The sequence below is a fragment of the Mycteria americana genome, chromosome 12, assembly GCF_035582795.1.
Source record: "Mycteria americana isolate JAX WOST 10 ecotype Jacksonville Zoo and Gardens chromosome 12, USCA_MyAme_1.0, whole genome shotgun sequence".
In the NCBI taxonomy this organism is placed as follows: Eukaryota; Metazoa; Chordata; class Aves; order Ciconiiformes; family Ciconiidae; genus Mycteria; species Mycteria americana.
In genome coordinates, this window is record NC_134376.1 from 7,270,158 (window position 1) to 7,293,883 (window position 23,726).

The window sequence follows — 23,726 nt, forward strand, 5'->3', positions numbered from 1 at the left end:
CCAAAAAAACACCCACCCCACAACAACAATCTAAAAAACCAAACCCAGGACCCTTTTGAAACTATTGCAAATAGCTGGAAAGCATCAAGCAACTTCCAGCTTCTAGGGTTTCTTCTTCAAAACTGCACAGGAAAGCTGAAGGGAGATCACGCCCTGGTACGCGCTGTAACCACCTGCCCCGCAGAGCTGTGTGACCCTACACCCCTGCCCACAGCTGAAGGGACACCCCGCCTCTCACCGAAGGGACGCAGGGCAGGGGGAGAAAGAGGTAGGTCACATATTTGGAAACAAGCCATGGGGAAACCCTAGGCTGCCTACCGCTGTGGCAATGGGCATCCAGTCAGTTGAGTAGTATGGTCTTGCCTGTCCTCAGTTAGTTAAGCAGGTGATCAAAAATACAGAAAAGAAGCTTTATTTCTTGTTTCAAATATTACATGCACTTTCAAAAATTAAAACTCTTTATTTAAACATCTCGATAGCATCTTGTCAGTTTGGAGGCAGCAAAGAATAACCAAGACATTTTGAAAAGCATTTACAAAAATACATTGCACAAAGTCCTATCTTGCTTTAAAAATAAGTTAGTGTTATTCAAATATTCCCACCCCGGCTACCTAATTTCAATTTATACAGGATAATTCTAATTTTAAATATGTAACCTATAATATGAAAACACCTGTACACATGTAATCTAGCTCCTCTGTGTAGGCCATAGGTTCTGTCTCTAGCGCCAAGTGAAAAAAAAGTTCTTCACATGGAGACTTTTTTTTTTAAACATTCGAGGACTGTTGTGCAACATACATAACTCTATTCAGAAAACCAGTCAGCAGTTCCATGTGTTAACAGTTCATGTGTAACTATAAAATGCATTATAACAGCAAGATAAAAATTCTGCTTACAAGTACATTTCAGGAATCTTTTCTGAAAAGGATCTTCAAAGTAGCGATCCTAAGGGGGGGAATAAGCAGTGTCATCTCATTCTGCACAGAAATGTTGCTTTTGAGGGCAAGGCATTGCTCTTATCTTATACCCGACTAAGGTTTCTGGGGATGATCTAACGAACACCCATATATTTCAATATAGCAGTGCTGAGCAGAAGTCCCTCTTGTAAATGTGAAGGAGCAAGGTTTACTTCAGTCTTGTCTTCCACATACTGCATTCTCACAGTACATTTACTGAGTACAACAATGAACCAGCCTAAGAATTATTGTCCCGAGAGATCACTTTTGACAAATTAAGATAATTTAATTGCTGTATGCTAATGTTGACTAAGCAATTTAGCAGGCTTATCAGCTCCGATCCAGTTAGTCAGTACATCAAGGTCAATTTGGAATTAACACTAAAGAAGAACAAAACTGGCCAAGCTGCTACGTAAAAAACCTCAAAATAACTTCAGTCACTTAAAGTTATCCCTGACTTTTAGAGCAATTCATGGCCACAAACTACAGTAAAGCATTCTTAGGCGCTGGTGTTTACACTAGTTTTGGTTGTGTTAACTTTCCCTGACAGTAATATTTATTATATTCAACAGGTATCAAAGCAACCCTTTTGGATCCACCAAAAAGGTCAAAACCAAGGGTCAACTGAAGGACACCTTTAGCCACAGTCAGTGTTTAAAATGTACCACAGTTTTTGGCTTACGATGCCAAGCTAGTAGAAGTATGCAGTTAAGTCCTGAATTAAAAAAAAGCAGATTCCTAGTCGCAGGAAGTGTGGTTTATAGTTTTAAAAAACCTATACATTCATTTGTAATAAAATAGGTGTCACCTGTTTGCCAACTGGGCTTTATGAACCAGAGAAGTTTGCATGCATTATTTCTCTCAGCATGGACACAAAAATATAAAGCTAACTGGCAATTACAAGCTGAGCATTAGAGCAAATAAAAATTATTTTTTATACAGTTCTGCTGACAGTCTTCTGCCTTTATCAGAGGATCAATAGTTCTGCAGTATATATCTTGCATCCTCGTCCTTTAAAGATTCCAGTGTTCTAGGCTTTCCGGTATATACAAATTAAGAACAAAATGTACAACAACAAAAACAACCCAAGCTATAGTGTAGGAGATTATTCGGCAGGTTTCCCATGCACTCTGAACCGATAAAGGCATGTATATTCTGCATGTCCCCAGTTAGAAAAAATTCTCAGTTCCACTATTTGGAATGCGTTTTCACTTTTCTCCTGGAGAAGGAAAAAGCAAACACACAAACCAGAGTTAAGTTTCTAGTATAAACAGGCGCAACTGAAGTTGCTTTCCTAGATTTCTACAACTACCAACTTTTATTCATAACTAAGTTATGCCTCGGGAACTTTCTGCCCCTTTGAACAGAACCTTCCTTGCCTTACAACTAGTTTTTTGTGAAGGGAGTCAGAAGAAGCATGAAGCAGACTCTTCATGTGTTTAGGATTTTCATACTATGCATGTCCAGATGGCACAAACCTTTCCTCCCCTCTAATCTATTTAGGCCATAGGTTTTGAGGCAGATACTTTCTGCCTCAGTGCCCAACAGAGAATGAGGCCTTTTTCCTTCACTGCTCATCGTGCACTACCATAGAAAACATGAGTATCTTTCTCCTGACACTTTAAATCTTATCATCCAGACTTACCATCACTGGAAACATCTGCAATGGTTCTCCTCCTTGATCATAGACATACTGTCCTAGAAGCTTGCCTTCTTCTTGATATTCATCATCTAGACCCTATAACAACAGAATAAAGATTTTTGCTTCTGTCAAATTTGAAATCAAACCAAACCAGAAGCATGTCTACGTAACTGAGTATCAACAGACAGCATTCAGAAGTCTATCAAACCAGGATCAGAACGTTTCCCATGTAACTTAATGCTTCTTCAGGCATGGCTCTGTATGTGAGTTTCCTGCACTGCAAACAGTTGTGCTATGTTTGTATGCTTTCATGGTCAAACCCCTTAGGTTTCTGTGGCAAAACCACTATCACAGTGTACAATAGAAACTGCTCAAGGCAAACAAGAATGAGAAAACATCAAGGTTATAAACAAGATGGAAGTCAGGATTCAGATGCTTGCAGATGACTGCTTGAGCATTTAAAAGAACTGGACAAAAAGTTCTCAGATATCACAACTATACTCTGACGTAGCCTGTGGTCTTCTGTTCTGCAATCATGCCTACGCAACTGTGGTGCTAGTTAAAATCAATTTAAAAAAAGATTTAAGTCACATCATAGATAAGGTGATGAGCCAAAGGGGGTGGAGTGGAGGAAGGATCAAACAATTAAAGTGTATGAAAGAACTATACCAAATTAAAAATCATCATCTCCCTCCAAAAGTGTTTACTACTGTATAAAGCAAGAGAAAAGGAACAACTTCCCCAAAATTAGCTGTAACACTTCTTATTCCTAATCTCAAAGCTCATTAAAAAAATATAAGCAATTTTAAGAGCAATGACAGAAACAGTTTCTCCTCTTAGCTGTCCTCCCTTAAGTCGTTATTTTCCAAGATATGTAACACAACTATTCTTTATGCACACAAACATCAACTTAAGTGCAGAGACAGACTTACATATACTGAAAAGTTCCTAGGAGCACTGGTGATACTTCCTGTTGGTGAAAGTGTTTTTGGTATGTGTTCCACTGTAAAGGCAGTTGGATAGATCTTCATCGAAAGTCTAACTACAAGATATCCCTGTGATCCTTTGAAAGCCCAGCAGTTTCCTGGGTACATGTCCGGCTAGACAGGAGGAAGGGGAGAGAACAGGATGGGACACACCACCACCACCACCACCCCCCAATCACAAGCATTTTGTAATGATTTTTATTGTAATAAAGAGTTGTAATGAATTCTGAATTATTAGGGACAGTCTTAGATAGTAAATGGCAGAACATAATCTATTTGGTAGAACTCTTCAGGAAGACAGCATACCCACCTGAACTACCAGCAGTGTTTTGAAGACCCACCTTGAGATTACTTCTCAACAGGAGCCCTCCCAGTGCGCACACTTTGCAGAAGTCCAATGTACCACCCAAGCCTCCTATAAGGGTCTTAATTTTGCTAGAGTAGGACTTAAGCAGTGCCCAGGAACTACCAGAAATAGCCCGCTCTTGGGAATATAGTTCAAAGTACCCGTGCCCCCCAATATATTACAGACAGAAGCATCCAGCATCCAAAAAACAATCCAAACCACTCAAAGTAACATTGCTGAATTTGTTTACTCGGCCTTTAATTACCTGAATCACCACTCTGGGAGACTGAGAGAAGTACCACAGAGGAATTCCAAAGAGGCTAATTAATGCTGTTTTGGTCTCATAGGTTTCAGAACAGCGAGTACTCAGAATGCTGCCACCTCAAAAGAGATATATCAGGTTATCAGAAATAATTACTCATTTATTCCTGAAGACTTAAGGCAGAGACTTGTACAAAGCTTAATGAATATACCAGTTATTTTCCTCAGAAAAAAATATTAAAGATATTGTTAAAGTCTAATATTCTAAGGATACAGTGCTTCTATCAAGTACAATGTTATTTTAAGAACACGTTAAAGGTTTTTCATTTAAGAGGGCTGAAAATTACACATTTTTCCCTACTGAGTTCAGTGGTGTGTACACCCCACACAAACAGATCTGTGGTTCTTTATTATTCAGTTGTACACATGCTTAGAAGAACTATTCTATCCCTGTCCATGCATACCTAAGCTGATATGTAACCTGTAAACAACCATGTATAGATTGCGGTAGTCTGATGATCAGGCAACACACAAGGATGCTCTACTAACCTTTAGTCTTCGTTTTAAGATTTTTAGTAAATGCTATAAATAACATGAACAGTAAAAAAGGCATTTCCTCTACTATTTACCTCCAGATTCCAAGGCAAAATCCACCATACCAGTCTTGTCTTGAGAGTAGAGTTTCAGTGCATTGTTTACAATAATCTGTGCTTGCTACAGATGTACACATAGAAGAGGAGAATGGAAAGAGAAAGATTTTAATAATATCAAGTGATAAAACAATTGATATATACACATCTGTGAAGTTGCAAGCATCTTTGAGATGCTGCACTCTGTCACAAGTCTTTGAAAGCCTCTGTCAAGACAGAGCCCATTTTTAATGCATGGTTGTCTGTCTTAAAATAGAAATTCATACTGTATCTTGGCTGGTGTTTTCTTCAGAAGTTGCATTCTTTCCCCCACCTTCCCAAGACCCTGAGCTGCATTTCTTTGGTATACTTGTTTCTTGGGAATTCTTCAATTTTCAAGACAGCATACTTTGAAAAAGCACAACCGTTCACAACAGGCAACAAGCGGTGCTGTAAGAATACACTTGATAAAGCATTTTCTGTAGTTCTCCCCATTTCATTTAAATGTTCCTGACGTCTCTTAAAATGATTAACATTTATATTGACAGTCATGCTCCACAAAACACCTATAAAAGGACTCTTCACAGTTTTAGTTGAATTTTTGAGAACTTAAACTCACTCACCGCTTCTGTGATTCCAGAAATCCCTGCATTAGTCACAGCATTTGTCACTACTTCAGATGTTAGTTTTTGGTTTGTAACAGACATGTGGAGAGTAATATTCTTGAGGATCTGCAACTCTAGATCCCGCAACAAAGTCTGCAGATCACTCTTGCTCACAAAATTGGATGTAAGCCATTGAAGAAGCGATTTGGGAAAGTCTTCTTGTTGATCACCAAAAAGCATTAGCTTGACAGATTCTCTGACCTGGGCATCTACCTAGTAGAAGCCATTAATAATTATAATAGGAATTATTAGTCTTTATAAACCATTAAGTAACACTATATATATAAAAATATAAGTAAAACAGGCACATGTGAAATCAATACATACGTTCAGTACTACACAGAAGTCTAGCTTTCATATGCATTTTAACTACATTGACTTACGCTGGAATAACAGACCAGTCAGGTGTGCAGGAGAACATGTGGGAAATCTGGATGCTTCATCAGTTTGGTGAACAAAACACACCTAACAAAGCCCTAGCAAACTATGCAGTTTACATTAGTGGTCTAACACTTCAGAATAAAAAAAAAAATTGACTGCAACAGTTCGAAGAAGGCACCGTAGTAACTCTAAGGGGAACAGTGTACTTGTTAGGCCTAGTTAAGCAAGTCACTTAATCACTCACTTATGGTATGCTTTGATTCTATACACAATAGCTAGATCATATTTGAGCGTTATCACAAGATGATATTTTAGTCAAAGTTGATAATCCTGTATCAACACTTACTGTTGTATTTTGTTGGCTACATTCTAGTCAGACCTTATAAAAGGCTTCAAAAGAACTTAAGCAGGATTTTAAAAACAACTCTCAGATAACAAACCTAAATTGCTTTTACGTAATTTTCTTTTTCATGTTTCCATGGGTTAGCAAAATACATTGGTAAGAACAGCAAAGTAGTGTATACAGAACTGCTACCGCATCATATCTTAAATGCAAAACCCCTGCCATTGTAGAAAACAAGCCATAAAATCTTGTCTAGTAAAGTGTTACGCACTAATGGAAAAATTCACAGTACCACTAAATAAAAGAATACCATTCTTTAAGATGAATACTATCCCCATGTTACTTATTGCAGTGCATTTCAAGAAAGTTAGTGAACAAAATCAAGTAGTACCAAGTTTTACTGGGACAGTTACAGAAGTTACAGAACCTACTTTTTCATGAATGACATCTATTTTCTCACAACTCGTCTTCACGCTTTCCCCAGTTAACAGCTCCGATTTCATCTGAGACAACTCTAGTTCTAGCTTTTTAACTTTGGACAAAAGTTGGTTATGTTCATCACCATCTCTGACAAAAACAAAGAGTCAATAATTAGGAAAGAGTAGTTTGAGTCATTCCATCAAATTCCAAAGGTATGAGAACATACTTGTCTAATACAAAGTGCTTTCCTAGTTCAGTTATTCACCATGATAGACATTGTGAGCTTGCAGTTCTTTGAAGATGTTATTTAAGGCATACTTAGGATTAATATATTCAAAGCAAAGTATTTTGAAGTTGTGAACAAATCCAGCAGTCATGACTTCAGAACATCACCAGGCTGACAAGTTAATAACTCACACATATATAGATTTGGGGGAATTTAAGATTTCTGGCAAACCAGTCAAACATTATTTGCGTGAGTTTGCCACTGGTTAAAGCAAGTTTCAGGTTAGCTTACTTGAACCAGAATAACTTTAGAGGCAGGTGTCAAGTTGAGCTTAAGGAGCAGGTCATATATGACCAATATAGATCTCTGTTCAGTGCATGCTATGGAAACAAGTATCAGCCATCATTCTAAGCCATTTTACATTTAGATCCAATTTAAATGACAATTCAGCAAATAAGTGTTTCTTTTCCTCTTCCCCATGGGGAAACTACTTAATGAAATCCTGCAGTTTTTATCCCGGTATTACACAGTACATGAGTGGAAAGTAGTACAGCTGACAAACCAAAAACAGAGACAAAGGTTAGAATTGATATAATTCAAGAATTTAAATATAAAGCCTATCAAAAGCAGTTACTGTATACTTCACTAAGCAATTTGAGAAAAAATTCTAATGCATTTATAAGAGGATGAGAAGTCACTCATTCTCCTCCACTAAATAGACAGCTTTCTCTAGTAAAAAACGTAGTCGTAGGATTGCTCACACACTGGAAGTGGGCCTTGTACTGATGTTGTTCAGCATCACAGCTAAAGTTTACTATAAGACAGAAGTACTCTTGCTGACAACACAAACTCTTAAGGTCAGTTAACTGACACACAAAGAAAAGTATTGTTGTATTTCAAAGAAGAGCATGTATATCACCATCAGTTAGCATCAGGATTGCAAAAGCAAAATACATTTGAAAAGTGCTTATACCTCACTGTTTTTGCTTTGGCTACGTCGAGCTCCTTCTGGATGTCCTAAAAAATACAAAAGTTAAGTTTTCACATATACAAAGAAACACAAGTGACAGAAAGAGGATAAAGAATGTTAAATGAAAGTGACAGATTTTAGCACCACCTATACAGGACTGTGTCCCCACACTTATGTTTGTGCCTCTGTATAATACGATTTTATTCCAAATAGAACCTGCCTCCCTGGTCAAGTGAATAATTTTTAATCTTTGGACTGAAACCTCTTCCAAGAAGGAGGAGCAAGAACACAAACAAGTTTTGAGGCTTAAAGAACTGTAATAGCTAGAGTAAAGCAAACTGGGGTTTGGGATAGCCAACAAAAACTTAGACGATTTTATCAATGGGTTACAATTAGAGCGAGTTAGCAAAGCTAACTTTCAATACCTTGGATTCAGCAGAGAGTTTTCCAATAATGTCTTCCAGTGCCAGGATGCGCAGCTCATGTTCTTGATGTAAAGCCAAGAAGTCAGTCTTAAAAAACAGGGAAGAAAAAGGCGGTGTATTTTATTTTGGAGTACAAATAGCATAATTGATATTTTCTACAAAGCATAATTTTTATTTCATTCTGTAACTGCTTAAGTGATTTATCCTGCAGGTGGTGTGAGAAGTTATAGAATCTGTAAAAAATATAAAGGCCTGATTCAGCAGTAGTAGGGGTTGTACACACGGAAGTTTACCACAAAACCCCTTCTTTGTCACTAGTCCTTCCTATAGTCTTCTTTCTCTGTATGAAAACAGGATAAATTCAGCTGCTTTTCAGCAATGTAAGATTCTACTTTAGACCACCTATCTGGAATTAATTCTTTGTCAGCAATAACAAAGGAAGAACAAATGCCAGTGACTACACCCTGGCATTTACTACTTATCAGTTAATTCTGTAACAGAAAAGAATCCTAAAGTCAAATCACTAATAGTCTGCATTATTAAAACAGAATACTTTGATCAGTAACAGAAAGCATCAGTAACTGACTATCTTACCTTTTCCTCCAGTTTCATATCTTTAAGATATTGACCCATTACATTTTTTATTAGCTTCAATGTTTCACTTTTGTCGCTCATCTGGGCAACCTGATCTTGAAGATTATGGAGTAGAAGCATCACTTTGCTATATTCTTCATCATGGTGATGGCATCTGTCAGACACGAAGGCCATTTGCTTTTCCAGCTCACTTATACGACCAGAATCAAAGACATTTATGGTATCCTAAGGTATAAAGATTTTTTTTTGTTAATATATAAAAATCAAGACATTTATTCACATTACCCTTGTGTATCAGGTAGTTATTGCAAAATATTGAAGACATGGGAGTTAAGAAGTCTTAAAAGATACGGAAGCTCTTCCCTAGACTGTTCTCCCTTACCTTTGGAGGTTGCACAGAGTGAAAAGAATCAGCTGGTGGTTCAGGAACACGAATAGAGTCATCTATTCTCTGTATTCTATCAATTCTTGTCCAGTTCAATGAAGGGAATAATGAAATGAGACCATTAAACCCCCAGAACCATATACCTAGATCAGAAACAAAAAGCAAAAAGGGTGTTCATGAGAAGTCTCCCTTAAGACTGCTTATATCTACAAGTCGTCTTCTTACTTAAGGACGCAAGCTACCTTAAGTTTGCAAGGTAGATGTCACACAGTGGACGCTACTCCAGTCTAAATAAAAATCAGCACGAGCCAGCTTTAAAATTGTTAAGTCAAGCACTCAAGAATATTACAGAACATCCATCAACACCACTCACACAGTTGTAAGGCAGGCAACTTGCACTTATATATCATGATATATCCTTAATCTCATACTACGGCTTCCCTGGCACCTAGATCTCATTTACTGATTAAGACAGGCCATGCTCACTGAAGGCAGATGTAAATGCTGCTTTTTATCTCAATGGAAAATATGTTGCCTTATACCCTACTTGCTACATACCACATTGCATAATATCTAATAAAAGTTGGAGGAAACTTAGGCTTCCATGGAAACAATCTAGCATTTCACAAATATTACACCTATTTTTGCAATATCTTAGTGAGAATTAGCAGCGTTTTCTACAGAGGGTAACTTCTTCCTTTCTTATTCTCCCTAGTACAGAGGATTTTGAATCCCCACTGTAAGTTTCTGAGAAGCTTCATCTTCTCCCCAAAATAGCTACAAGTTTTTTAGGACATGCAAAGACATGAAACTGCTTTTCAGAAATGGCCCAGCACTTTTGGTAAATATTTTAAACTGACTTTGTTTATTTCAGATTAAGACAGCTGGCCTGGAATATTGTCGACTAACCCGTCTAAATAGCAGTATTTTAAGCAACTAAAGCATGGCCTAGAGCAAAGGAAAGATTTAGGATGAATTGGTAAAAGAACTTAACCACACTTTTACAGATACCGACAACAATCAAAGCAATCAGTACGCAGGCTACCCTTTATGAGCTCATTGCTATTCCCATGAAGAGATGTAAAAAAAAAAAAAAAAAAAAAAAAAAAAAAAGGACTTCAGTGCATTTACTTACTCACCCACTCTCTCTGTCTAAAGAGCTCTATGAAATTAAATCAAGGGTATTCCTTTCATGGTAAGGGGAAAGCTCACTGACTTGTCAGTACTTTGAGAGCTTGAATTACTGCCCTGTTCACAAACAAACTTGCTCTTTTTTGCTTCTGCATCTTCTTCATAAACTGAAAGTTCAACTAAAAATGCTATTTTGGAACAGCTGTAGAAAGCATACACCGATTTGTATTGTAACTAAACGATTCACATACCTAGTAGAAACAGGAGGGGGATAAGAAACAGTAATAGCTTGTAGATCTTTGGAAGGCATCTAGAGAGAGAGAGAGAGAGAGAGAGGAAAGTTTACAAGAAACAATACATTTATCATATTTTATTGTTTTATATTGTAACTGGGTAAATAATTTGCTCACAAAACAATTTTTTCAAAGGATACACACCTTTTAAGAAGAAACACCTTGAGCAAAGACATCAGAGTAACAAGTTGATACCACCCAGTTTTAAGCAACCTGAACATGCCAGAAGCTGCCCTCCCTAGAAGACAAAAAGCAGCAGTGTGAAACGTAGTTACTGCAGCATATGTTCAAAGAAACCAAGCAGAGGGACATGCAACTGTGGCCAAGAATACTTTGCACAGCAGAGAAATGCATGAGTACAGGCAATGCATGCAGCTTATTAACATCTAGGTATCACAAGTATGACAGCATTATAACATCAGCTACTCAACAAAACCAATAGTCATGCAAAAAGATGAAATGCTCATTTGTTACAGCAATGCTATCTTGCCAGAAATTCAGTATTAATGCTTGAATCCAAGTTACCACACACTGAAGACTTCGGTGTGTTTCAATAAATGCACAGATTAGCAGCATCAGTTTTTGCTAAGAGGAATACCATAATAGGAAGCAACTACCAAACCAAACACACCCCGTTATTCTTGACGCCCCATATTCTGTGCTATTCACACACTCATTCCCTCATGAAACAGTCTGGTTAGTCTCCCATTATGCCTAGGAACAGAAATACACCCTCTCATCAAGCATATTTTGGTCAATAAAGAGAGTAAAGTAGCACATGCGTTTCAAGATACAAAAGCTACAGCATAGGCATAGTTAAATTAGTGTAAGCCACATAATACAGATTCCTAGTTTGTCAAAAAGAACAGGCAATGCACACACACACAGATCAGGATAGTAACCTGGAGAAAGAATGGCCAGCCAAAGTAGAGACAACACCTTCTGAGACACAAGCCATCCTGTTGCTCCCACTGTTTGCAACATGTGAAGCATAAAGTAACCTAGATTATAACAAATTAACTCTATGTGGTAACATACATAAATGAGCTTAAGGTTCTTTTGCAGTACGTGCAGTAAAACAGACTCAATCCCTGCCCATTGCATGTTCTGCATAGTTTTAAGCCATACCTTTCAATAATCTACAAACTTGGTTGTTTGCTATTTATAAGCAAAGAGAGCCACTAAAATATAAAGCCAAGTAAGACCAAGACAATTTAGAAACAATTCTCATGTATAAAGATAAGTAGAATGATCAACAGCATCTGTGCAGTTAGAATATCACTTTTCCAAAATCAACAAAAAGTTTACATTTTTTAGCATATTTATCTAACAATGCCATGCTAAGGATACCAGAGAATAGCAAAAAAAGTACTACCATAAAAACAAGTTTTAAGGACATCATTACTTTAAAAGCATCTTATTTGTCCCAAATTATACATCGAGTTCATTATCTAGGTTCCTGTGTAGAAGAGGGAACAATTAAAAATTTTAAATCCTCATGAAAGAATGAAATAATGTCTAAGAAATACTGATAAATAATAGAAAATATTCCCTACTAGAAGTTACAAGCAGTAAGTTTTCATTAAATTCAATGTTCCCAAGGATCTTCAGTATGTCAGTTTTGAGTCTCTTAAAAAAAAAAAAACCAACAAAAACAAGCCACCAAAACCAACAACAAAAAAATGCATTATAACAAAATGCTGTAACTTAAAGCCCACTGAAGCCAATAATTACTATATCCAAGACAAGGACTGTTCATTCTACAGAACAAACTACACGGTATACATTTAGAAAATAATCCTGCATTTTTAGATTAGCAGATATGTCTGGGTTAATCTGAGTGATTATAGATATACCAACCCAATATTTTGCAAAGCATTTAGGTGACTGAAGTGTCTCAAACTATTTTCCTTTGCTGAATAAAGAGCACTCAACAGATTCTTGATGCCTCTGTCATTAAAGCTAGGGAACGCTCATCTCACAGGGAAGATTCTACCTGTATGCAAGATTCCTGTAAAAATTTACTATCACTAGAACAAAAATAAAATGTTAAAAACCCTTTATTTAAATACTCTGCATACCAATGCCTCATACCTTGCTTTCATTTAAAGGCAGCTTTTCAACCTATCGCATGTACAGACCTCCCAAAGTGCAATAAACTAGCAATCTGACTTGTTCTTTCTAACGTACAAGGTGTATGCTGTCCCCACAGCTTGTTTTTACTAATAGGTAAGCAGTCTGCCAAGCTTGTACAAAAGCCAGTATCAGAGCAAGAAGTCAAACAGGAAAGGTGTTAATTTTCTAGACACTTTACACTTTTAATCTACTTTGATAGATGAAGGTAAAAAAAAACAAACACAAAACAATATGTATGATTAACACTATGAGATTGCGATGCAAAATAAAAGCAAAAGAAAAAAGGTCCAAGTCAACCTGCATAAGAAAAGGTGTGCCAAATGGTCCTTGCTACCCTTTTAGCCCATGAGGATTGCATGTGGTCTGTGGTGTATATTTCAAGATGTTTCTTCCCCTTACAGTCATCACCTGTTGGTTGTGGTAACAGTCAATTAATGGGACAAAGCCAGGATCAAATCAAGAGTATTACAAGATAACTTGAACAAGTCTATTTCATAATACCAGTTATCAAATCAAGAACCACTAAGCAAACTTCAGTGGAATAAAACTTGCCCAGTTAAATGTTACATACAGTACACCAGGCAATCACTGTTCTCCCCCCTACATCTAAGTTGCAAAACAAACGTTTACTTTGTAGCTTCCATAGGGGCATGGGGCATCTGATACTATTATAGCAACAACCTGGTGTTCAGCCCAAGGCTAAAAGACACCATCAATCATACTTACATATTGATTCCTCATTTACACCAAGATGGCTATCTTCTCTGTAAAACTCCTTTACATTCATGCTTCCACAGTAGTCTGAGTGAGCTGCAACACATTCAGAAGGCACACATGGAATGTAACTCAAGTTCAAAGCCTTTCATATATGCACATTTTAGCTATCATATATGTAGATTTTAGCTAAACTGGCTTGGTTCCCTATTAAAGCCAGGTTACCCACAGGAAACCTGAGAAATGATCAAGGAAGAAGCCTACTCTGTGCAATCTTACTTTTTTCTTCTTTAAGTAAGAGAGGGTTCTGTTTGGTTCAAAAATCTTTGAACCTTTTGGTTCAAATATCTTTCTGCTTCTTTTCAGATAGCAAAGTTAGTAAAAAAGTCTTAAGTAACAACTCATCAAATCTTGAGTCCCTATTCCCATCATTCTGTCAAATGGGCCAACTGTTACATCTTTGGGTTGATTTTATCAGAGATCTTAAAAGACTGAGAAGAGAGCATTAGCAAGTTATAAGGCACCGAGGCACAGAGAACAAGAGAGAACAAAGTTTTCTTCACACACAAAAATCAGTTAAATTGCCATAGGCAGAAGGTAACTTCACTCATAGAGCATGTATTATAGAAAAGAAAGCACCAAAGAAGAATCGAACATTTTCAAGGAAAACAAGATGTGCTTTAGAGTAGTGCAGAGTGATAATGGCAGCTTTAGTTTGGCAAGACAGATCTAATCAAGCTTTAAGTGCACAGTGGGCTTAAGGGTAACAAGATAGTCCAAACCTAAAGACATTGAAAAGTTAGGATTTGACACTATCACACCAAACAGTTTTTTTAAAAATCAACTTAAGTTTCTCAACTTAAACATTGCCTTCTACCACTTCCTAGTAAAAATCAACACATGAATCTTAACTGTAATACAGATCTCACATACATGAATCCTGATACTTCCAAAACAGAGAGTAGGTATGAAAAGGGTAGCAAAACTGAGATAATTAAATAATAATAATAATAAAAAAAGGGAGAAAGACAGGAGCCAGCCAAAAGACTACAGAAAAAGAACACCATAGTGCCAAAGATGAAGCCCATAAGCAAAAAAACCCAAACAAACAAAAAAAACCCAAGACACACCAACACACATACTCTGGCTCTGTGTGGAGACCAAGGAAGACAACTGAAAAAGTACCTTTAAATTCATAACCCAGCTTCAGCAAAACCATTTGAAATAGTTGCACTAATAGTGATGCAAAAGATGCTGCAGCATGTTTGACCAATCGCAGAATCTTACTCATGTAGAAATAGGTTCCTCCTATTGAAAAAAACAGTGTGAATAGAAATTATTCACCTATGTAAAGATGTACTTCTATTCTCTGGTGACCATTAGCTTGTGGAAGAGCAAGGATGAAGCACAGAAAGCCTTTGTTTAGCCAGAAGTATGAACTTAAGCAAGCATGGTTTGAAAAGCCTGGATGCATTAGATATTAAAGCAAAGGTTTTGTAAGAACTTCACATCCTAGGGAAAACGCCTTCAAGACAGAATGTATGGCTTCAGCAAGAATACCTTTTCTTAGTGAGAATTAAGAACTCTAAATAGCAATGAATTCCTTGCTTACAGAACTCAGGATTTCTCAATGATGCAAGCTGTTGATACTGATTTTGTGGGTCACAGCTCCAAAGAGACAAACTACATTCTTATTTTGGATTTGAAAAAGTGAGGACTTTGCACCTTCTTCTCCACTTTTCATTGAAGGAAGTTACTACAGTAGTCTGCCTCAAGTGCTAGACACACAGACTTCTTCAGAGCCATGGGAACAAAGCCGTAGTCCACCATGCTGCTGCTTTCCTAGAAGCAGCCACATTCCAAAAACCTGCCATGATTGTGTGCCCCTTTTCCTGCTCCCCCCAGCTCCCTCCCTAAGTTTAACGCAAACGGCTGGATTAAAGTTAAAAGGAACATACAAAGGTGAGGTCACATAAAATTATCCTATGTGATTACAAACTCAGGAGCACAGAAAAAGTGACACTGTATGAAAACTATTAAGTAGTTCATTATGCCGAGCCAAAAGAATTCCTACCTGTGCTACATGTTAGCCAAAAAGAAATACTTCCCTTTAAAGTCACACCTTACAGTCCAAACTGATTTCCTGCAACTGAAAACATACTTCATTGAAGGATAACACACCTACAGATTCACAAAATTTGTTCCTTTCTAATTCAAGGCCACTCAAGAAACAACTTATTTCTGATTACTGAGGACTACCAACAATCAGGAAATTCAAGATGCTATGAATGAGGCAGGCAGACACAGTCAAGACACTGAGGACAACCATCTATAGAATGGAGATTGCCTTGGAAATGCAGAACCTTATTTACAGCAGATTTATTTGTTTTCGAGCTTTAGGAATGTAGTCCCTAGGAAGTCTATTTGGAATCGGTTTTTCCCTTTTGGAGTTCAATTTTTCAAGTAGTTGAGGTTTAGCTTCTAAAAGCACTAGTAAGCTGCAAGGTTAAATGAGGAGAAAAAAATAAAGCAGAAAGTAGAAAGGTATCTCAGAGATTTCCTGGATAGCAGAAGCACTGCAAAGTAAGAATTCTGCTCAATCATGAAAGGAAAAAAAAAACCCAACCAACCACACAAACATGCATAGAAAAAGTTTCTATCTGAAAACCCTGACCAAAAACTTCATAGACAGACACATAGAGATCCAATACCAGATTAGGAGACTCTTATGATCGGTGCTGGTTGGAACTGCCCATTGTGTTCCAAATCAATTTGGAAATGTAACTTGTTAAGATACCACAGCATTTTCATTTTTAAATGAATTCCTACAGCAACATTGAAAAAAATTTATAATTATGTATCATAAGCTGACAAGTATGTAAAGTTTCAACTGATATAGAAAAAGGTATTTCATATAAGCTGATCTCTAGAATTTAGTTATTGGTAAATTTAGCAGGGTAGGTAAAGTGCTTAAATAACACTACATGGAAAACACATCAACTAAACTGTATACCGTTCTGCTACCCAGATAAAACACAAGAAAAAGTAACTTACTAGATGCGTGTTTCTGGCTCCTATCCCTAGAGTAAATTCTGGAAGATGGCACATGAGAAGCTGAGTACGCTGTAAGAACCTCCTTCCGTTCAGAAAGCATGCTGCAGTCACTGCAAGTGTAGCCATTGATCATTGTGGTCTGCGTTTCTGCTGTTGCTATATCGCCATTTCCCTGCGTCAGTGTAGTATCACTGCCTAGCAAATCAAGGTTAAAACATTCAGTGCATTGACATCAGTATTGCCATCACTAGTTGCCATTAAATAGAATGCATGTGGAAGGAAAAGGAAAGTGTAGTTACCTTTAGGGTCGCCTTCATCATCAAGACCTTCAAAGTGAAAAAAAAAAAAAAAAAATTTGGTCCCAAATATAAGGAAGTCCCATGATCAACTACGATATCTGACATGAGCTCAAATTAAAAGTCCCACTAATTTTAAGACTGCAAAGAAAAGCCACTTTGATTAGTATTTAACATATTTTGCAGTCCACCACACGAATAGATCCATATACTCAAATAGTATTTAACATATTTTGCAGTCCACCACACGAATAGATCCATATACTCAAATAGTATTTAACATATTTTGCAGTCCACCACATGAATAGATCCATATATTCAAATGTTAATGTAGTAGTCGGTGAAAAGCATTCTACCACCGAAGCGGCAGACAAAATATGAATGACAGCTACACCTTTTCTTAGCTCCCATGTGACTTTAAAGCAGCTAATTACAAGCTTACACTGTTCCTGTTGCTTGGTAACTACTTTGGTACTACTGTACCTTAAGATCTAAAGTTTAGAATACGTTCTGCTAAGATGGAAACAATTCTTTACATTAGGACTCTCGGAAGGTCACAAGCATACTGACTAGAAACAGATAGTCTGAATTGGGCGATATAAGTTGTTGATCTTCTCCTACACAACACTTTATGTAGACAGTACTTTATGTAGACAACTCTTGTATTTTCTCTTCAATGAAGAAAGTAGGTACCAGAAAAGTATACTTGTATATACTTGCAAAACCAAACCAGCTAGCCACACACAAAAACCCTCTCAGGAAATCCTGAAGTGCCACTAATGTGAAACTTTCAGATTAAGGTATGTTAAGTTGAAACACACTTCTGCCTGTAAACAAACAAGAAATTGCTTTTCCTTTGGCTTTTCAAAGACAAGTTACATGTTTACCATTCTTTAAATACAGTACTCTCTGCACATTTTGAAAAAAGTAATGATAAGAGATAATTACATCTATACAATCTATGGTGTTGTATCACAAAATTGTATGTGTTTGCCTGGCATATTAACTTGACTGCGCAACGTGTCCTGATGTTGACTATGCCAGTAAATCAAGTTTACACACTGGACTGTGAATTTCCAGTAGGCATCTTAGCAAGCAGACATCTACAGCAGAAGTGTAAGTACATGGACACGTTTGGGGGCAGGATGGAAAAATGGGTGGGGAAAAAGAGGGAAGATGTCAACATACATTTATACACACCAAACCATAAGCAGTTTTCACAGTTTGATACAAGCAACAGCAATCATTGCCTACCCCAGAAATGATCAACTTCTGTCTGCTCTCGAATCAAGGATTCATCCAACACAGTCGATACCATTGATGCATCACTGGCATGACTATTGAAACTGCTTTGGCTAAAAATGGAAGAGCTGGATAGATTTTTCCTTGGCGTGTGTCTTACACTGCCAGATTGTTTATTCATACTTTTGCGTTGCTTCACCATCCTAGGAAACAAAGTAAAGACAAGTAAGACATAGCACTAAAGATGCAAATTTCTGTTAGTCTCTCATTTTATTAAACGAATCAACAGTCAAGATATTTCAACACTGATGTGACTAGACAGATCAAATCAGGTTTAAAAAAATAATCACCTTCAAGCATCTATACTTTTACAAAGACTTCACTGCAAACCACATACTGAACATAATTTTCAAAGTATGGCAGCAAACACTGAGAACAAAGAGTAAAACAGTGGGTAGCCTATATTTGTACTACTGTGTTCAAACAGGAAGTCTCAAGACTCCAACCAATAAATTAACTTGTGATGATAAAAAATGCTTACTTAGAAGACTGTTCTCTGAAGGACATGTTTCCGGCATAAGAGCTGTCACGAAAGGTATCACTTCGTGCATCATCTGATTTATTAAATCCTGCTGCAGCTAACCGTAAACTACGCCGTGACATTCTTGGTGAATCAAATACTGGATCTATTTTGTTTTCAGTCTCAAAATCCAAAGCAGATGAAGAATAACTTGAACTGCAGCAAAATAAGAATAGCAAAGTTACCAGGTTTAAGAGAAAATTCCTCTAGTAACAAACACGCCCTTCAAGCTAGTCTAAGTTTCCATTAAAAGCAGTTTATTCGGGGTTATGGAGCAATTCCCACAAGATATGCCACGTAACGCAAATAATTTAGAAGTATGTAGATATTCAATGTTCTCTTAAGCAATTCATATTACAAGTTTAACAACTGAAAGCAAATCACAGTTAGAAAGAAACCACCACCATGGAAACCACGTTTGAAGTTTTGCCAGAGCAAGCATTCGTTACGCAGCCGAGTTCTTTTGGGACCAATTTGAGAGACGAAGCCATCCATGACATAGTTTCTTCACCACGCCTAGCAGCAAATTAAAAATCATGATGCACTTTAAGTTGCAAAGTAAAGATTCATTTTCAGTCAAAGTTTTTTTATTTCTTTGTTTACCAATTCCTTGTTTTGAGAACCAAAGATCCATATGCCACACTACCCTGAATTCCCATCTCCCAACAAGTAGGAACTTCCTCCCTTTAAGATACTTCAAGACTTCCCTACTTTAGCTACATTAGTTTAACTACCATTAATTTTAAAAAGTGGTTTTAAAAGATTTAAATTAATGGAAATCATGAGAAATATTTAACTCTGAACAAATAAAAATGTTTAGTGTCTTTCATCCGTTTTTCTCTGTTTTATCCTACAGAGGCAAGTTCACATGTAGACAAGCTTCACATCATTACCCCAGGAACTCTACTCCACACTTTTATACTTGATTCTCTCAGAACCTCCATGAAAACTTACAACGAAGACAAAGCAGCAACACAAGGCAAACACAAACAGATTAAACAGAGGAGTAAGAAATAAATTTACTAAAACAGTTTAGCCTAAAGCAGAATGCTCATACATAAAATCAAAGGAAACATTCAGTTACGAAACTGAGCAGAGCTTGTTGTTACAGGGTACGGCGCAGCAGGAGGCCAGGTCCTAGAACCATACAGCACTGTGACCCAAAGTATCCAAACACTAAGTGCTCTAGGCCAGCTTTCCTACAAAGTCTGCTCCCCTCTTGGGCCACAGGGATATACAGAGCTGTAACAGCGGTTACTTCAATATTCCTGGGATTTTGATTTGTTTTTTTAAAAGAGAAAACAAGGTATTGTTAACTACAGCAGCTCCTTCTCCCCCAGATCCCAAACAAAACCAAGCAAGCAAATTAGACATGAATGAGTAGATTCTACCATGCAATCTGTATTTGAAATGGAAGCTTTCCCTTTAAAAGAATACATATAAACAGCAAATATAAAATGTATTTGTGTAAAAACAATTTAATGGAAATAATTTTCCTACACAATCATTAAAGACCCCAGAACATTACAAAGTAATAATATGATATGTATTGTAGAATCATAGAATCATTTAGGTTGGAAAAGACCTTTAAGATCATCAAGTCCAACAGTTAACCTAGCACTGCCAAGTCCACCACTAAACCGTCTCCCTAACCACATAAACCACATTTACAGGTCTTTTAAATACCTCCAGGGATGGTGACTCAGCCACTTCCCTGGACAGCCTGTTCCAATGCTTGACAACCCTTTCTGTGAAGAATTTTTTCCTAATATCCAATCTAAACCTCCCCTGGTGCAACTTGAGGCCATTTCCTCTTGCCCTATCGCTTGTTACTTGGGAGAAGAGACCGAAACCCACCTCGCTACAACCTCCTTTCAGGTAGTAGTAGAGAGCAGTAAGGTCTCCCCTCAGCCTCCTTGTATTTGGCATACAAATAAGTTAATATCAGAAAGCCTAGTAGCTACACTTACAGTAGTGATTTAATTCTGACAAGGTGGGTGCTTTAGAAGTGAGTTTCCCGATTGCTCCACAATGCAAAGTAAAGCACATAAGATGGGACTGCATCAGAGCATGTGAACTGCATTTCTTTCAGCTAGAAAGCTAACCCAGACAATGCACTGCAGGAAAGCTAGTTGTTCTAGCAGCAAATGGGCAATCAGCCCACAGGACCAGACCAGAGCTTGTCCGAAATAACTTCTTCGATCACCCAGAGGTGCACAGATTTGATGGCAGGTCTTCAGCACCACCTGCTTGATCTTATTGGTCTGCCCTGGTAATGCTGCCACATGCAGTGCAACCCTGTGCAAGGCAGAAGTCCAAGCACAGCTTAAGACAAACCCAGCATACATTACTATATACATTATACTTATTAATCTTTGCTTACATTTGGGTGGAAGGGGGAGAGGAAATAAGACAGGAGCCTCCTCACATGAAAACAGATTTAGTCTACATTTGATTAGGTACAAAAGGATATAATTTTTACAGTTTTCAAAAATATTGTTTAGACAGCTTGCATTCTGACAGATGTGAACTGAGAATAAAGGCTAAATACGGCTCTTCCTGTTGTTCATTCTGAAAGGGTCAGAGCCGCAATAGTTTACTATTGAGTCCCTCCCTAAACAGTTGTTTCAGAACTCATTTTGCTATTTACACTTGTCACTATGCATTTGCTTTTCCTCAACTTCACCCAATGTTTCTTACAGATACTCAATTCACAAGAACACAAAGTACACAGGACAAGCTGACAGCTGTGACCAGCCTCAATTTGTTTCTGTTTATGAACACTTGCTGTTATTAAGTATCTCAATGAGCATTTATATCAAGTTGTGTTGAATACATAGCTTGGAATTGGGCTCTACTATCTAAAAAAAAAAATCATGGGATCTTTTCCTCTTTAAACAAAAAGAGAGCTTCTCTCCTTCTTATGCAGGATAATAATTCTCTTCACATTGAAAGTGAAGAGAATTATCTGTCCTCTGTCAGCAGGACAGTATCTAGAAGTCTCCTAACTTGCCATCTCACTTTCCACACTCTGAAAAGCAGCCTTTTTTCTTCTACAGAAAAGACTGCACTAAACAAAAAAACCCCTGCCTTTTCTTTCACAGGACAGAAACGAATGGGTACATTGATGGTACTCCTATCCAATATGTATAGCTAGCAAAAAACCATATTAAAGGTGGGATGCAATTAGCCTACACTCCTAGATAACCTACACAAACAGTGCAGACTCTGGTTCCTTCCCCCAACAAACAGCACCCATGGCTGCTAGTAGATCAGCTGACTGTATCTAGTCTTACATTTCCAGCTTCTTCGCTATTACCTTGACACCCCCTTCTCATGAGCTTCTACAGAATAAGAATGTCCTAGACTTCAGTGGGTTAATTTTCAAGTTTATTTATAAGTGGAATGAGAACGAGGTCTGCCAATTTTAGCACACCTATAGCTTTGTCTGGAAGACCTTAAGTATCATTTATTTTATAAGTATTCCTTGGAATGAAACTGGCAGTAATGTTTTTGATTATCAATAATAGATTAATACAATATACCTAGAGAACTATAGCTAAACAGATGTCTTCTAACATGGACACAGGTGTATAAACAGTATACAAATATTCATATGCTTTCTGACCAGGGCATTGCTTATATTAACTGACCAAGGACACTACCTTAAGTTGTTTAGCTATTGCTTCGATCAGTCCCAGAACACACATAAAAAACACCAAAGGATTTTATTCAACTGTTTTGCAGAAAGTTACATCCTGATTTAATGCTCTGACACAGGGGAAAAAAAAAAAACCCACACACCAAACCAAATTCTTATCAATTTAATCCATATTTGTGAAGAAAAAGCAGTGTTAAAGGTACCCTAATTGACAAAAACAACACAACTCAAAAGATGATGGTGACTAAAGGAAAGATCAGCCTGAAAAAGAAGGTGTAAATTACACGCTGACAAGTGGGTGAGATTAACAAATTTGACTTGCATTTTGAGGAGGATAAAGGTTATTTAGCTATATCAGTTTAATGCTTTTCTGATTTGGGCTGGAGGAGTAAAAGCACAAAGTAGAAGCACTACAAACAGTTATGAACACACAGTAATCCCAGCAAGTATTAATATAAATACTATTAATAGGTCATAACCAACTCTATTAATAGCTTTGTGGTATCTAACTTCCCTGTACTTTCTGCAGTGCTACATGCACAAGCCAATTTCTTTATCACAGCCAGATTTCGTAAAGATTGAATTGTCAAAGGCAGAACAAGCCAGATTGAATCTAAGCAAAACAAATACAGGTGGGGGGGGAGAGGAGAAGGAATGAACTTCAGCATGAAAATATTTCTGATTAGCAACTGCCTAACTTACCCTTTCCTCAGATTCTTCAAATATTGCTTGACCCAAGGTAGGAAGAGCTACATCAATAATATATGGCATCTGCACAGATTCAGCAAGCAGACACATAGCGAAAGTCCACTCAAAAGACTGTAGTTCACTCTTGACACCCTGAAAGCAGGCAGTGTACCAAGTAGTTTTCCCACATTATTTTAATATTTGGGGCATCACAGAATTTTTCAAGAGGAAATTTTAAAGAAAGTGCTTGCTAATTCTTCCTTTCCACACAAGAAAGAATCACAATGAATTAATTTCAGCCTAGTTTAACTATACTTGCCTTCATTAAGTCAGTTATTAAACGTCAGCTTATCCAGCTCTATCCATTTCTGAACACCTATATCTAACACAGTTTAACACAGCAAAATAGGAGGCCGAAAAGTTTCAAGACATGTAACCCTCCCCTTCTCCAAAGGCCTCTTCACAAGTTCTCAGTTTTGCAAAATGACAATCTTCATTTATGTAGGAAGTCAAACACTCCAATTGTCTTCTACACAAAACCCACCGAAGTCATAATGAACTATACTCCAGATTTCAAATAGGATTTATCATTCTGCATCTTCCTTTCCTGGCAGATTAATCTTTGCTCCTGTGGTATTCTTGTTTACTTTAGCAAGAAACAAAACTCATACCCAAAAAAATAGCAGGCAAGAAAAAAAAACAG

At 37.3% G+C, this 23,726-nt stretch overlaps 1 protein-coding gene across 14 annotated transcripts in view; it reads right to left on the reverse strand.

Moving 5' to 3' along the window:
• Positions 1-396: 396 nt before the first annotated feature.
• Positions 397-23,726, reverse strand: part of SUN1 (Sad1 and UNC84 domain containing 1) — a 37,205-nt gene continuing 13,875 nt past the window's right edge. For 9 of the 14 annotated variants that reach the window (XM_075515670.1, XM_075515672.1, XM_075515668.1 and 6 more), the window contains 21 exons: positions 18,637-18,831; positions 18,108-18,298; positions 16,857-16,883; positions 16,558-16,752; positions 14,689-14,811; positions 13,516-13,599; positions 13,087-13,197; positions 11,556-11,654; positions 10,798-10,891; positions 10,612-10,670; positions 9,227-9,372; positions 8,845-9,069; positions 8,251-8,337; positions 7,829-7,872; positions 6,637-6,776; positions 5,444-5,694; positions 4,821-4,905; positions 4,196-4,311; positions 3,531-3,698; positions 2,602-2,694; positions 397-2,175 (listed from right to left, as the gene is read on the reverse strand). In XM_075515670.1, coding sequence (XP_075371785.1) covers positions 2,062-2,175; positions 2,602-2,694; positions 3,531-3,698; positions 4,196-4,311; positions 4,821-4,905; positions 5,444-5,694; positions 6,637-6,776; positions 7,829-7,872; positions 8,251-8,337; positions 8,845-9,069; positions 9,227-9,372; positions 10,612-10,670; positions 10,798-10,891; positions 11,556-11,654; positions 13,087-13,197; positions 13,516-13,599; positions 14,689-14,811; positions 16,558-16,752; positions 16,857-16,883; positions 18,108-18,298; positions 18,637-18,831 — 2,647 coding nt within the window. In that variant the 3' untranslated portion in view covers positions 397-2,061. The remainder of the gene's footprint in view (positions 2,176-2,601; positions 2,695-3,530; positions 3,699-4,195; positions 4,312-4,820; positions 4,906-5,443; positions 5,695-6,636; positions 6,777-7,828; positions 7,873-8,250; positions 8,338-8,844; positions 9,070-9,226; positions 9,373-10,611; positions 10,671-10,797; positions 10,892-11,555; positions 11,655-13,086; positions 13,198-13,515; positions 13,600-14,688; positions 14,812-16,557; positions 16,753-16,856; positions 16,884-18,107; positions 18,299-18,636; positions 18,832-23,726) is intronic. The other 5 variants (XM_075515674.1, XM_075515677.1, XM_075515676.1 and 2 more) reach the window with 5 other exon arrangements.